Below are 12,982 nucleotides of genomic sequence, written 5' to 3'. Positions count from 1 at the left end.
GTTCACTAGTTAACTAGTGTGCATTTTGGCTCCCGCTAGTTAACTAGTGTGCATATTTTGGCCCTCACTAGTTAACTAGTTCACACAAACATGGCTCATTAGTTAACTAGTTGACAAAAATGGCTTGACAATTATGCCTGATATCAAGATATCAGAATAAATGCTCAATCGGCTTGCCATAAGCGTAGGCTTTATTAACCAACATTCTTAACTCTGCTCACACGTGCCACCTGGTGGTTGTTTGGGTCATTGCAGCTTCACTGGGGAAATATAAATAAAAGATGCGTGATTCACGTGTGAAACCGTTCAGTTCGAAGTAGCACCCAACGTACATTATCTGTAACAGGGGTGCATTATTATTGATATTTTTTCTACCTTAAGGTGATGATATTCACCAACATTTTGGGCAATGTTTCTGAGTGATCTTTACCATAGAGATTGGGCAACATATACTGAACAAAATTATAAACGCAACACTTTTGTTTTTGCCCCTATTTACCATGAGCTGAACTCAAAGATCTAAGATTTTCTATATAAACACAAAAGGCCTATTTCTCTCAAATATTGTTCACAAATCTGTCTAAATCTGTGTGAGTGAGCACTTCTCCTTTGCTGAGATAATCCATCCACCCATCCACCAGGTGTGACATATCAAGATGTTGATTACACAGCATGATTATTGCACAGGTGTGCCTTAGGCTGGCCACAATCTTTCCTGTTTATGTATCCTATTGGATGTGTGGATTTTTGGAAGAGAAAAAATAATGCTTCAGATGAAATAATTTGGCGGACCTCCTGCAGTACCTCTGCGGACCCCCAGTTGAATATCACTGATATAGGATGTTGGATATTTGACACATTCAAAAACAAATTTAGCACTGGTTACAAGGGATGAATTTGTGTGAGACCAATGTTGATGTTTTGATACAAGACTTGGTTATATGTCACAAGGCTTTAAATAATTTAAAAACATTTCCTTATTCATTATTACTAATTTATGCTAATTAAAACATTCAAATCCATTTAGCCTACTTGCACGATGGCCTTTTGAAGTAAAACTAAAAAAATCAAAAATAATATAACTGACATGACACAAGACCCTTTCAAAGATCAAAGATCCCTCTAACCCAAACCACCACTTTTTTCCAGCTTATTCCCCTGAAAGACATTACAGATTGAGAACTGGACCCAAACGTTTCAAAAACAGCCTTGTTTTTGAACACAACTAAACTGAAACAAACAATGAATTACTTTTATTATTATCATTATTATTTTAATTAATATTATTATTATTAATTTATTCATGTATCATTTTGTATTTCTTTATTTTCTTCTTCACTGGACTGAGCTAAATCCTTCTGTAACTAAAGTACCATGCAATTTCACCCACATACACCAAAGTTGGTAGGCTTGTTAAACTACTCAAGGTGAACATGAGGGGGGGGGGGGGACGTTTTTGCGTCGTTTAACAAGCATCAGGAATATTCCTATATTAAGTGCCAAAGGCGTCACAATTTAGTTTGACCTAGGCATACCTCAATATAAAGTGATCTACTCAGTCATTTGTGTTTTGTCATTACAATAAAATTATATAGATACTGTATCTTTCACAAATTAAAGGATGATCATCATACAGGCATTTTGTAGAAACCACATGAAAAGACTGCAATAACAGTTGCAACTGGCTAATTTTATTATGAATTTAACTTGCACATACAAGAAAGAACAACCATATTCTGCAGTCAGTCTGTGGACTCCCCTTTTACCCAGGCTTTGAATGATTTGTCTTCAACTGCGTTAGAAGTCAGAGGAGGTGGTTGACAAGTCTCCGCAAAGCGCTCCTGGGCTTTCCTCCACTTTTCATGGGTCTTGGTTGAAGACAAAGATGCATAATCCACAACCACAGACATAGAGGAGCCAAGTCCAGACTGAGCCTTCCGTACCTGTAGTTGGATCTAAGACACCACAGAAAGAAGGATTAGATCTAAGAGCAGGGACGTGCACAGACATTTAAGGGGCCATTGCTCTTTCCGGGGGGGGGGGGGGGGGTTGTTTCGTGCTTGTTTTTATATGGGGTTGACGTCTGACATGCCTGACCTGCGTCTTTGACCGGAGGATGCAAGTAAACTTCACCGCAGTAGCCTAGCCTAAGCCAAAAGCCCTCTAGGACTAGGCCTACTTACCCACAACAAATTCATGCACCGGCCTCATCTGCTGGAGTAAGGATGAGGAAATATTTAATAAGTGAACTTTACAGGCTATGGGGGAACTATGCACCTTCTGCGGAGCTTCTGTGTCAACGCAACATTCTCCGACATCCAAAGTATGTCCACCAAGGATCTCGTTGCAACAAAATCTGCATGGCTTGCAAGGATGGCAAAATAATCCCCTGTCTCTGGACTGTTGATCGCGGTCATTTGAAGCCTGATCGACAAGTTGACCATACTGTGCTTGCCCGTCTGCCCAGATCGGATGTGCACAGTGAGTCAAACCAACTGAAAACTGGATTGTTCAACATAAGATCCCTCACCAACAAAGCTTCTCTCGTCAGCGACTTCATTGTGGACCATAAACTGGACTTTCTATGCCTCGTGGAAACATGGCAGCAGAGCAATGATTTCTTCCACCTGAACCAAGCAGTCCCACATGGATTTGTTTACATCTGTAAAGTCCGCTCATCCGGGAGGGAACCAAGGGAACAAGGCATTAAGATCAATTTCCAAAAGATGATTTTATATTCCTCTTTTTAGTCAACTTTAGCATGGGTTCAAAAACTTATGAGCCTAACTGTATATATATATTTCTTTAATATATTTTTTTAGTTGCTGTTAAAATGCCTACTAGCGCTGGAAATCGAAACACCTCACCACCAGCATATGTAACATGTTTAAAACTATTGCATGTTATGGGGGAAGACATCAAATTTCTTGAAGCATTTGGGAACACACTGAATGAACTTGAAAGCAGAGTTCCTCAACGTTACATTAGGTTACATGCAAATGCCGTTGTCCATGACCTGGCAGTTCCATGGCAAGCCATTTTAACAAACCTTATGGCAAGACGCCTACACTGGATAAACTTGAAAGCAATACTCAACCCTAGGTCCAAGTGACATTATGAGAACAGCACTTAGCATTCATTGCAAGCCTAACTCCAGACAGTATCAATGGGCATGTTAGCTAAGGTTGAATTCCGATCTCAAGGGTCCTTGCGCTGTATTCCCTATTCCATACGCACTGCACAGGGTGTAAAATTCACAGGGAACTCTATTGTAAAAAGTTTTATTTTGAATGCACTGCTAGTCTTAGGTTATCATAAAGATGTTTGGATTCACAAGACGTGTCCATTCAAAACAGTGGAGTGTAGTTAGCTTGCTACTGTAGCTTGCTAACTTACAAACATCAAATACTTACACAACATTTGATACGTGTTTTGGGATTACAATAAAGGCTTTTTTAGAATGTACAGTGTCTATTTCTCGCGTACTTTAACAAAATCCAATCCAAGCTTTTTAGCCAAACAAATAATGTTTGTCTGCAAATACAGATCAGCTAGCATACTGAAGTCCGGTGTCATCGAACTAACGGTAAGGGAGCGTAAAGCTGGAAGTAGGCTGGTGTGTATGTTATTTTCAGGAGCGGTACAAAGGTACATAAAATGTACGTCAGTTTTGAGCTTCATTGAGATTCGCCCGTTTTACAGCATTTTCAAGTTGTGAGATTTCCATATGAAGGAGTGACAATGGGATTTTGAAATTCCCTGTATGTTTATTTCTCTTAGACTTCTCATAGTCTGTCTGCCTCTTCACCCCCTCCATGTTTGGATACTGTCTGTCCACTAGCCACTTTTACCACTGTCTTTCTGCCTCACTGTTTGCGTGCTATATTAGCACATTAGCACATATGCATAACCCCTCCCTCCATGCCACAGCCGAACTGTGGCCACACTTATACCTTTCTTGAAATAGTTAAATATATAGATATATAGACTTTATTTCTGCATTGTTGCACTGTTGGACTTACTCATTTGCACTATCACCATGACCACTATCACCATTGCACTATCACCATGACACTCATTCACACAGAGCACCTTACCTTACCTTACTATGCACAGAGAATCACAGGCTCAGTCCCTGCCTCTGATTGATTAATCACCACTATGTGGATGCTGTTTTTAGAATTGATTTAGATTAAGTGTTAGTTAGTATAATTAGTAATTTAGTATATTTAGTATATTCTTTATCTTCTACTGTCCTTATTGCTTAGTTGTGTTTTTATATTATATACTTTAATTACTTTTTCTGCTGTTAAAGAATGTGTATGTGTTGTCTGTATGCTGCTGAGACCTTGAATTTCCCCTGGGGATCAATAAAGTATCTATCTATCTATCTATCATCTATCTATTTTACATACCGAACTGCCGTTATTCAATATGCTGAGGTAAATTCGGTTTGGTTTCTATCATCCCTTTAAAATTAATGGTATTGATATTGGCGAAGATCTAACTTTCTTAACCCTTAGAACCCGATTGACACAAAGTGCGTCAAAAAACACACCCTTTCTTCTCTGTTACATTGCTCCCGAACTGTTCATCGCAGCGAGATGAAACCTTTATTGCGTGACAGAGCAGAAGTGGGGCTTTCCAAAGAGACTACACACTTGTCTGTACGATCAAGTATGAAAATTAAAAAAAATCATGAAATTAAATCAAATTGCATCATCATAAGTCTATACTTCTCTGCGTTCACCTGCGCACCCATTACTCTCGTTTGAATTACTCACGAACCCGTGATCGCATCGATATGGCAAGCATATCAGATGAAAGAGGGGACACAGGGCTATCCATTAGTACCATGTTTATCGATCTTTCTGGCTTATAAAAACAGACGAAGTGACTGCAAAATAATAACGTCATGTACACAAACCAACGCTGCACACCCATTACTCTCGTTTGAATTACTCGCGGACCCGTGATCGGATAGATATGCCACGCATGTCAGATGAAAGAGGACACTCAGAGCTATCATTTGATACCAAGCACATCCTTCTGGGTTATAAAGCAGACGAAGCAAAATAATAACTTCATATAGCTTCAATCCAGTAAAAAGTTGAGAATCATTACACCATAGGCAAGCAGGCTAACACGCAACCTCGGGTCAGGTCAGATCAGTTCGTGTCACAGATATGGAGCGCAGAAAAGGTCATTTTTCATCACTAAATAAAAAATGGCATTTATTTCTGTAAATCACACACCACATATTTCTGTAAATTGCTCAGCCCCAAGGTATCCCTCCAACATGGCAATTATATTGCCCGATTCAGGACAGTCTGCCCTACACACACATGAAATGCATGTAGAGCTATGAGCTTGCTGTGGTGAGATACATGTCGAAATATAATAATTTTTATAATACGCTTTTTATATTTTAATTCTTTAAAAATCAAAATAAAATCAAAAAATCAAAAAACTATATATAATATGTGTGTGTGGCACTTACAATGACCAGAATAAATCCTTATGAACAAAGGTAGTGAAAATCCCAGATTGAGGGACACAAGGCTCACGACCCAGGACAATGCAGTATCGACAACGAGTATTCAGTGCATCTGTGGCAAGATGTGTAAGAACCAGAGAGGTCTGAAAATTCACCAGTCAAAGTTGAGATGCAAGGAGCAGCAGACAGCACCACAATGCGCAGATTCCCAATCTGATGAGACAGAGGAGCAGGGTCAGGAAGCACCACACAGTACACAGAGCCTCCATATGCAGCAAACTGTGCCACCTTGAATACCATCACAGACAGTGCGGATCAGATGGCCTAAGGCCAGCCAGACAGCACAATGGCAGGGATTTGATGAGGATGTGGACCTGATGTTGGAATCAATAGCCAGGGTGATGTGGAAATGAGACTGCAGACAATGACAACTGCAGAAGCATTATGTTCCATATAGTATCAGAAGACTTATTACAACGGATTCCATTTCAGAGTCAGAACAGGACCGATAACATCGGACTGGTGCAGGTTTGAAGTTGGCATCATTACAGGCTGCACCATTTCAGTCATCCTGTTTGCCCTGGCAAAGAACATGTTGGTTAAATCTGCTGGAGTGCTGGTGCCCAAAATTAAGATCTGGGATCCACAAGCCTTCATGGACGACCTGACGGTTACAACAGAATCAATGCCTGGTCCTAGGTGGATTCTGAAGGGGCTTGAGAGTCTGATGAAGTGGGCCAGGATGTCTTTCAAGCCAGCAAAATCAAGATCTGTTGTGCTGAAGAAGGGGAGAGTTATTGAGAAATCAATAGAGGACATCCAAATTCCAACCATCACAGAACACCCCATCAAAAGCCTTGGGAAAACATTTGATGCCACACTCAGGGACAAGGCAGCAATCAAAAACACCAGTGAGCAATGGTTGAAAGAGGTTGACAGGACTGGCCTCCCAGGGCGGTTCAAAGCATGGATATACCAACACGGCATAGTACCAAGGATCCTCTGGCCACTGCTGCTCTATGAATTCCCAATTTCTACGGTCACTGAATTGGAGAGGGTAGTCAGCCGGTTCCTGAGAAGATGGCTGGGACTACCGAGAAACATCAACAGCATTGCTCTGTATGGGAACAGCTGCAAACTGAGGCTCCCCCTCAAATCCATTGAGGAGGAGTTCAAAGTCTTGCGAGTAAGAGAAGTGCGGTTGCGCCATAAAGTGCTGGTGGGAGCTATCGCCAGGGAAAGAGCTGGCCTTGGAAGCCTGGAAGTTCCCAGATTTCACAAAGCACAAGGAAAGGAGCAAAGACAGTTGATCCAAGAGGAGATCAAAGCAGCAGTGGAAGATGAGGACGGGGAGAGCAGTAGCGATGAGACAACAAGGTGCCTGGACCAAATGGGAGCAAGTGATGGAGCGCAAGGTCACATGGAATGATCTCTGGAAGATGCATCCACACAGCATTAAGTTCCTCATCCAATGGAGGCAGACCTAGGCAAACAGCTGTGCTTCCCATCCCATATCAGACAGACGAGGTTGCGGCCAGACATCGTTCTGTGGTCTGACTCATCAAAGCAGGTCCTCATGCTCAAGCTCACCGTACCATGGGAGGAACGGATAAACGGAAGAGGGAGAAGTATGAGGAGCTAAAGGCCAGTTGCCAGAGCAGAAGCTGGAGAGCCAAGTGTTGGCCCGTGGAGATCGGTTGTCGAGGCTTTGCAGTCCAGTCACTATGCAAGGCATACACCACACTCGGCTTAATGGGAGAGAGACTGCTAGTGAGACTGGTGCTAAGAGGTTGATGCTAGGGCACAGGCCAGGGTTTGATCAGCCCCGGTTGGGTCGCATGAGTGAGGGTGTATGATGTTTGAAAAACCTGAAACACCCAAAGACCTCAGGTAACATCACTGATGATGTGTCCTAGCATTGAATCATGAATATGTATCTGAAAGAATCAAAATTATCTTTTGAGAATACTAAAAAAAATACCAAATAGATTTTTTGATCTTAATATAAGATTAATAACACTTGGTTAGATTTCATTTTTTGCAATGTAGAAGCATAATCATGGTCTCAAATGAAAGGTAACACTCAATATGGAATAATTATACTAAAGTCTCCATTTTTGTATTTTTTGTTGATTCAATAGGTGTGTATAAGATGGACTATACATCTGCACAATGTATATTGGATAAAACAACATGAATATTCTATTTCTTGTGGACATTGCAAGACCCAATATGATGCATCTATACATTGCTAAGGATATACATTATGGCAAGAAGGTAGGGAAGCACCAAAGGCAGAGGAAGGGGAGGGGGGCATTTTAGATTAAATTTAATTGAGACATAGTAACAGGGGTGATAGTAGAAAAAAATCCTGAGCCTGAACTTTTTTCCCTGGGAGGTAAGCGGGCCCCTAAGCCAAGATATATGCCCTGATTAATATAATTGTCAGGCAAGATCCAGGGGTGTGCTCCCCTGGGAGAAGATTTTGATAAATAGTCCCTTAGATGATAGATTCTAGTGACTTTTGTGGATATAAATGGACATCATTCAGACATGAGATGAACAAACCCAATACAAACCTATATTACAGTAGCATCTTTGTGTAGAGCACCAGAGCACCTAGGACCCTGGGCCTGGTAGGCCTGTTCACTAATTCATCCCTGCTTTTAACTAGTCACTTAGATAGATAGATAGATAGATAGATAGATAGATAGATAGATACTTTATTAATCCCCAAGGGGAAATTCAAGGTCTCAGTAGCAAATAGACTTTACACACAACATGCACTTACAGCAAAAAAAGTACTAAATATAATATAATATAAACTAAATCAAATATCAAGTATCAACATACAGTGGGCAGTGCTTCACGCGGCATCACACGACTTTAATTTATATTTTTCCAGTGACGCTGCAACAACCGGCAAAGGTCTCAAGTGAGCAGGGTGTCTTGTAAAAAGAAATGGAGCTGGAAAACCCTACACAGACTTCACTACAGACTTTAGCAGACTGGTTTAGAAATAATTTAATAGCCAGAAATATGCCTGCCCTGCCCTAATAAAGAAATATTTGGTTAACGGCGAGTGAATCCCGTTTGCAGCCGTAGAAGAAACACTGGACAAATTAAACATTCTGGTTTTCTCCGAGTGCAACGATGATAGACAGACATCATTTGGACAAAATATAGAGCATATTAACCTCCGTTGCTCAGCCAAATGCCTTCCTGTTACGTCCTGTTATCACGGAGTTACAGGCGATAAACTATTTTTGATGGTCACAAGTTTACTTCATTAGCATTTATTTTTTTGATTATTAAATGTATTAATTATTATTAAATTTGATTATTTTCATTTAAAGGCTTGACTTCGTGCTTATTCAGAAGAGCATTTAGTGCTCTCCCCAATCCCAGACGTTCACATTGCATGTTTGTTTGTAATGGATGCAACCGCGAGATACGCCTTGTCATAGGCGCCGATACCGTGGGTGCTCTGTCTCTCGGGCACCCACTGAAAACATTGAGCACCCACGTGTGCCAGCTTACAGTCCCGGCTAAATTTACATTAATTTAAAATCAAACATCGCAGTTTATGTTAAATTCAGCATCTCTCATAATGTGATTGGATATGTTGCTGTCATATATAAGATATTATTTGCGCATTATGTCAGTGACGCGCATCATGTCAACTTTTTGTATGGTTATTGCTTGACAGGGGGGATCCCAAGCAGCTTTCAGCCATAAGGCATTTCCTAATTCACCCGACACTGATATTCAAAATGTTGAAACTATTTCGGCATAGCCTATAAGCATTTTAATTAAATGTAATGTTAGTTGTAAACAAACGGGCTACTTGGTGAGGCTTGGCCTCACAGATGCGCTCGGGCCTTAAATGGCAATACAAATCTTCACGATAGGCCTATTAACTGACCGCCCGATTCACGTTGGCTGGGGGGCAGGGGGGGCCATCAGACATTTGTTCCCAAGGGTCTATGAATTGTTAATCCGACCCTGCCCCCAACGAACGCAACTTTCCACCTCTGAGACAGCTGAAAAGAAGTCTAGAGGACTCCTAACTCACTAAGACCTACTTACTGTAGGCTGTGCAAACCACAGGCCTTTTTTTGGGCAAGCCTGCATTCGAGGCAGGCCTTCTGTTGAAGAATTTTATATAAATCCTGCGCTAACAGTAATCCTCCTACCCCCTGCTACCACAGCTGTGGATAGTGTGGCATGCTCACGCTTTATGTCTCCTTCTTGCAAACTAGGCCTATAGCCCAACCATTTACGTCTTCAAAAAATAACAACTTGCCAGATATAAGTATAAGTATAAGTATATATACTTTTTTGATCCCGTGAGGGAAATTTGGTCTCTGCATTTAACCCAATCGGTGAATTAGTGAAACACAAACAGCACACAGTGAACACACAGTGAGGTGAAGCACACACTAATCCCGGCGCAGTGAGCTGCCTGCTACAATGGCGGCGCTCAGGGAGCAGTGAGGGGTTAGGTGCCTTGCTCAAGGGCACTTCAGCCGCGGCCCACTGGTCCTCCGGTTACAAGTCCAGAGTGCTAACCAGTGGGCCATGGCTGCCCCACAATATGCCTTCATATCTTTGGGCTTCATTCAGCATTTTGTTCTTCCACTGGAAATTACTCTTCTACATTTGCTGCCTGCTGCATCCTTTCTGTTTGTATTGTTTAGAAAATGTTTGACATCTTGAGTTAATGCATTAAACATTGTTTGCTGGTAACCAGCCACAAATAGCCTACAGATTCTTGTGTGCGTACATTCTCTATTCTCTCCAAAATGTGCCCGTTCTATAGGCTGGCCAAGTGCGTAATTCTGCGGCATAAAGCAGATGTATTTGTTTATTGTACAGAAAAATAAAAATAACCTGTCAAGCAGTCAACTACTACATTGCAGTCAATAAGTAGGGCAAATTACGAAACCAAAACGTGGGTCATAGTTGTCTAAGCCTCTGCTGTGAGGCCAAACCCATGAACAAAGACGCATTGATATCTGCAATAGTTTTTTTTTGGCGAAACAAGCTCACAGCCGAACGAGTCATAGCACTGAAGGGAGAGGCAACTGGCATGTGATCTCCCCACGGGCCAATGGATGTACACGTTTTCTCCTGTGCCTACGATATTTAATCCAGTGTTTTGTCAAGTTGCAAAATGCTATTCGTTTTAACAAATTTTTATGATAGTATGAAGTACTTTTTGTATAGGGTACTATCTTAATTGATTTATACTCAATACTTGACCAATGGCTATTGCAAGTGAGAATGTGGCATGTGATCTACTGTGTAGGCTTCATAAAATAAAATAAACAGATTGCTAATGGCCTACAAGCTGATTTGGGGTGCGTTTCCCGTACAACTACGGAGGTTAGTTTTTTTACTAACAGGATGCATCGTTCAACTAACCAACATGTAAGTTACGACTGTTTCCCAAAACTGTTGTACTTACATAGTACTGTAAGTTTGGACCATGATAGTTTCCAAACTTCAGTAGTCTGGACTAAGGTGGTTAATGACGTTTAGTAGCACGTGAACGGGCACCTGCACATACTTCTGTGGCGCATTGTGTTAAGGCCGGCAGATGACAGCCGCCGTTGCACAGCAGTTACCAGTCCCCTGTCCAAGAGTTCGAATCTGGGTTAAGATTTTGACAACAATATTGACATCGTTGTTTACCTAAGTTTATGTTTTGTGCAGATCATATTATCAAAATCAGAATCAGCCTTCTTGGCTTGGTTTGCGCAAACTAACAAGGACCCCCCCCCCTCCATGTAAATCAAAGGCTACATATTCTCAGCTGACTCGTCAAAAAGTGCGCACCACCTTATTATTATCTGCAGGTGTGTGACTTTTACTTACGTGCACATGGCTGCAAATTGACTTTTAATTTATGTATTTTCTGCCTTGGGCATTTTAAAATATGGATGTATGGTGGTTAGAAGTGTAAATATCAATTAGAAACCAAAATATATTTATAATTATTAATTTGCAAACAAATAACTGGCGTCAGTGACGTCTTTGACATGAAGATCCCTGGAACTATGCTTCTACTAGCATTCTACCACAGGTCGAGAGGTGTAGTTGTAACTACACAACTTTACGATAGTGGTTGCAAATGTTCGTTGCTACTATGGTTTTGGGAAACACTAACGTAGTGTAACGATGCATTGGACTATGTAAGTTCCAAATATGAATGTAATTCTGCGGCATAAAGCAGATGTATTTGTTTATTGTACAGAAAAATAAAAATGACATGTCAAGCAGTCAATTGACTACATTGCAGTCAAGAAGTAGGGCAAATTAATTTACGAAACCAAAACGTGGGTCATAGTTGTCTAAGCCTCTATAGCGTAGCCTGTTAAAAACGTCGCATAAGCCTACCCAAGGCTACAGATTAATTCTGAACAGTTATTTCTCTACTGGCTCAATTATCACACCACTGTTTTGATTTGCGTAGTTGCGTTAACCCAACACTGACAATAATGTAGACAGCAAATTTCGATTTCCGTTACCACCGTGTAGTCAAGCCTTAAGCCATACCCAAGTAGCCTAAATCGAGGTAAATCGAGCTTTTTCAGAAGGGGCGGCAGGCAGAGCGATGTACAGTGGCAGAGCGACGCACAGTGGCTGAAAGTGGTACTAAAGCTTCACGCAGCTTCACGCCTCGTAATGCGCGACTGAAGTGGCCATTTGAAAGCGATGCCCACTGTAGTGCGCTTAAGGATGCTTAAGGATGATCAAGCATCCTGATCCTGTAATTCAGAGTGCAGCTGAGGATGATCGCTTCCTTGTTGTCCCTGTCAAGGGTGCCATGGTCGTGGACCCCTCAACAGACACAAGCAAGATGCAATATACAGTTGAAAGGGTGGGGATAGTAATATGGACATATAAGAGAATACTGTATAATGTAGACAAGATAATATAACAAAACTATGTCAGTGCAAGAATAGGTTGAGGTAAAAGGGTTACAGCCATTGGTCAAGTATTGAGTATAATGTATTAAGGTAACACTTTAGAATAACATGTGCTTATTAGGTATTAACAGTGCATAATAAGCAGTTAACAATTCATTACTAACAGTGAGTTAACTGATTATCCTTTAATAACATTAACTAACTGTTAACCCTTAGAACCCTAAGCTGTTTTTAGGGCATTTTCACTACCTTTATTCATAAGGATTTATTCTGGTCATTGTAAGTGCCACACACATATATTATATATTGTTTTTTTCAGGAGAGTTTAGGCTATTCAGATCTGCCATCATTTCATGTATTAATACTAGCATTGATTTTATTTTGATTTTTAAAGAATTAAAATATAAAAAGTGTATTATAAAAATTATTATATTTCGACATGTATCTCACCACAGCAAGCTCACAGCTCTACATGCATTTCATGTGTGTGTAGGGCAGACTGTCCTGAATCGGGCAATATAATTGCCATGTTGGAAGGATACTCTGGGGC

General features: G+C 40.9%; 1 protein-coding gene across 1 annotated transcript in view; it reads right to left on the bottom strand.

Annotated features, from left to right (window-relative positions):
* Positions 1–1,671: 1,671 nt before the first annotated feature.
* aggf1 (angiogenic factor with G patch and FHA domains 1) overlaps positions 1,672–12,982 on the bottom strand; it is a 135,572-nt gene continuing 124,261 nt past the window's right edge. Inside the window, exon 15 of the mRNA XM_076284922.1 lies at positions 1,672–1,955. Within this exon, the coding sequence (XP_076141037.1) occupies positions 1,743–1,955 (213 nt within the window). The 3' untranslated portion in view covers positions 1,672–1,742. The remainder of the gene's footprint in view (positions 1,956–12,982) is intronic.

This window comes from Alosa pseudoharengus, unplaced genomic scaffold (genome assembly GCF_046254945.1).
Source record: "Alosa pseudoharengus isolate Yale_2024_CS ecotype anadromous, Long Island Sound unplaced genomic scaffold, YU_APseudo_1.1 YU_APseudo_1.1_scf_14, whole genome shotgun sequence".
In the NCBI taxonomy this organism is placed as follows: Eukaryota; Metazoa; Chordata; class Actinopteri; order Clupeiformes; family Clupeidae; genus Alosa; species Alosa pseudoharengus.
Note: the sequence above shows the minus strand (reverse complement) of the source record. Positions and strands in the feature narration are given on the sequence as shown.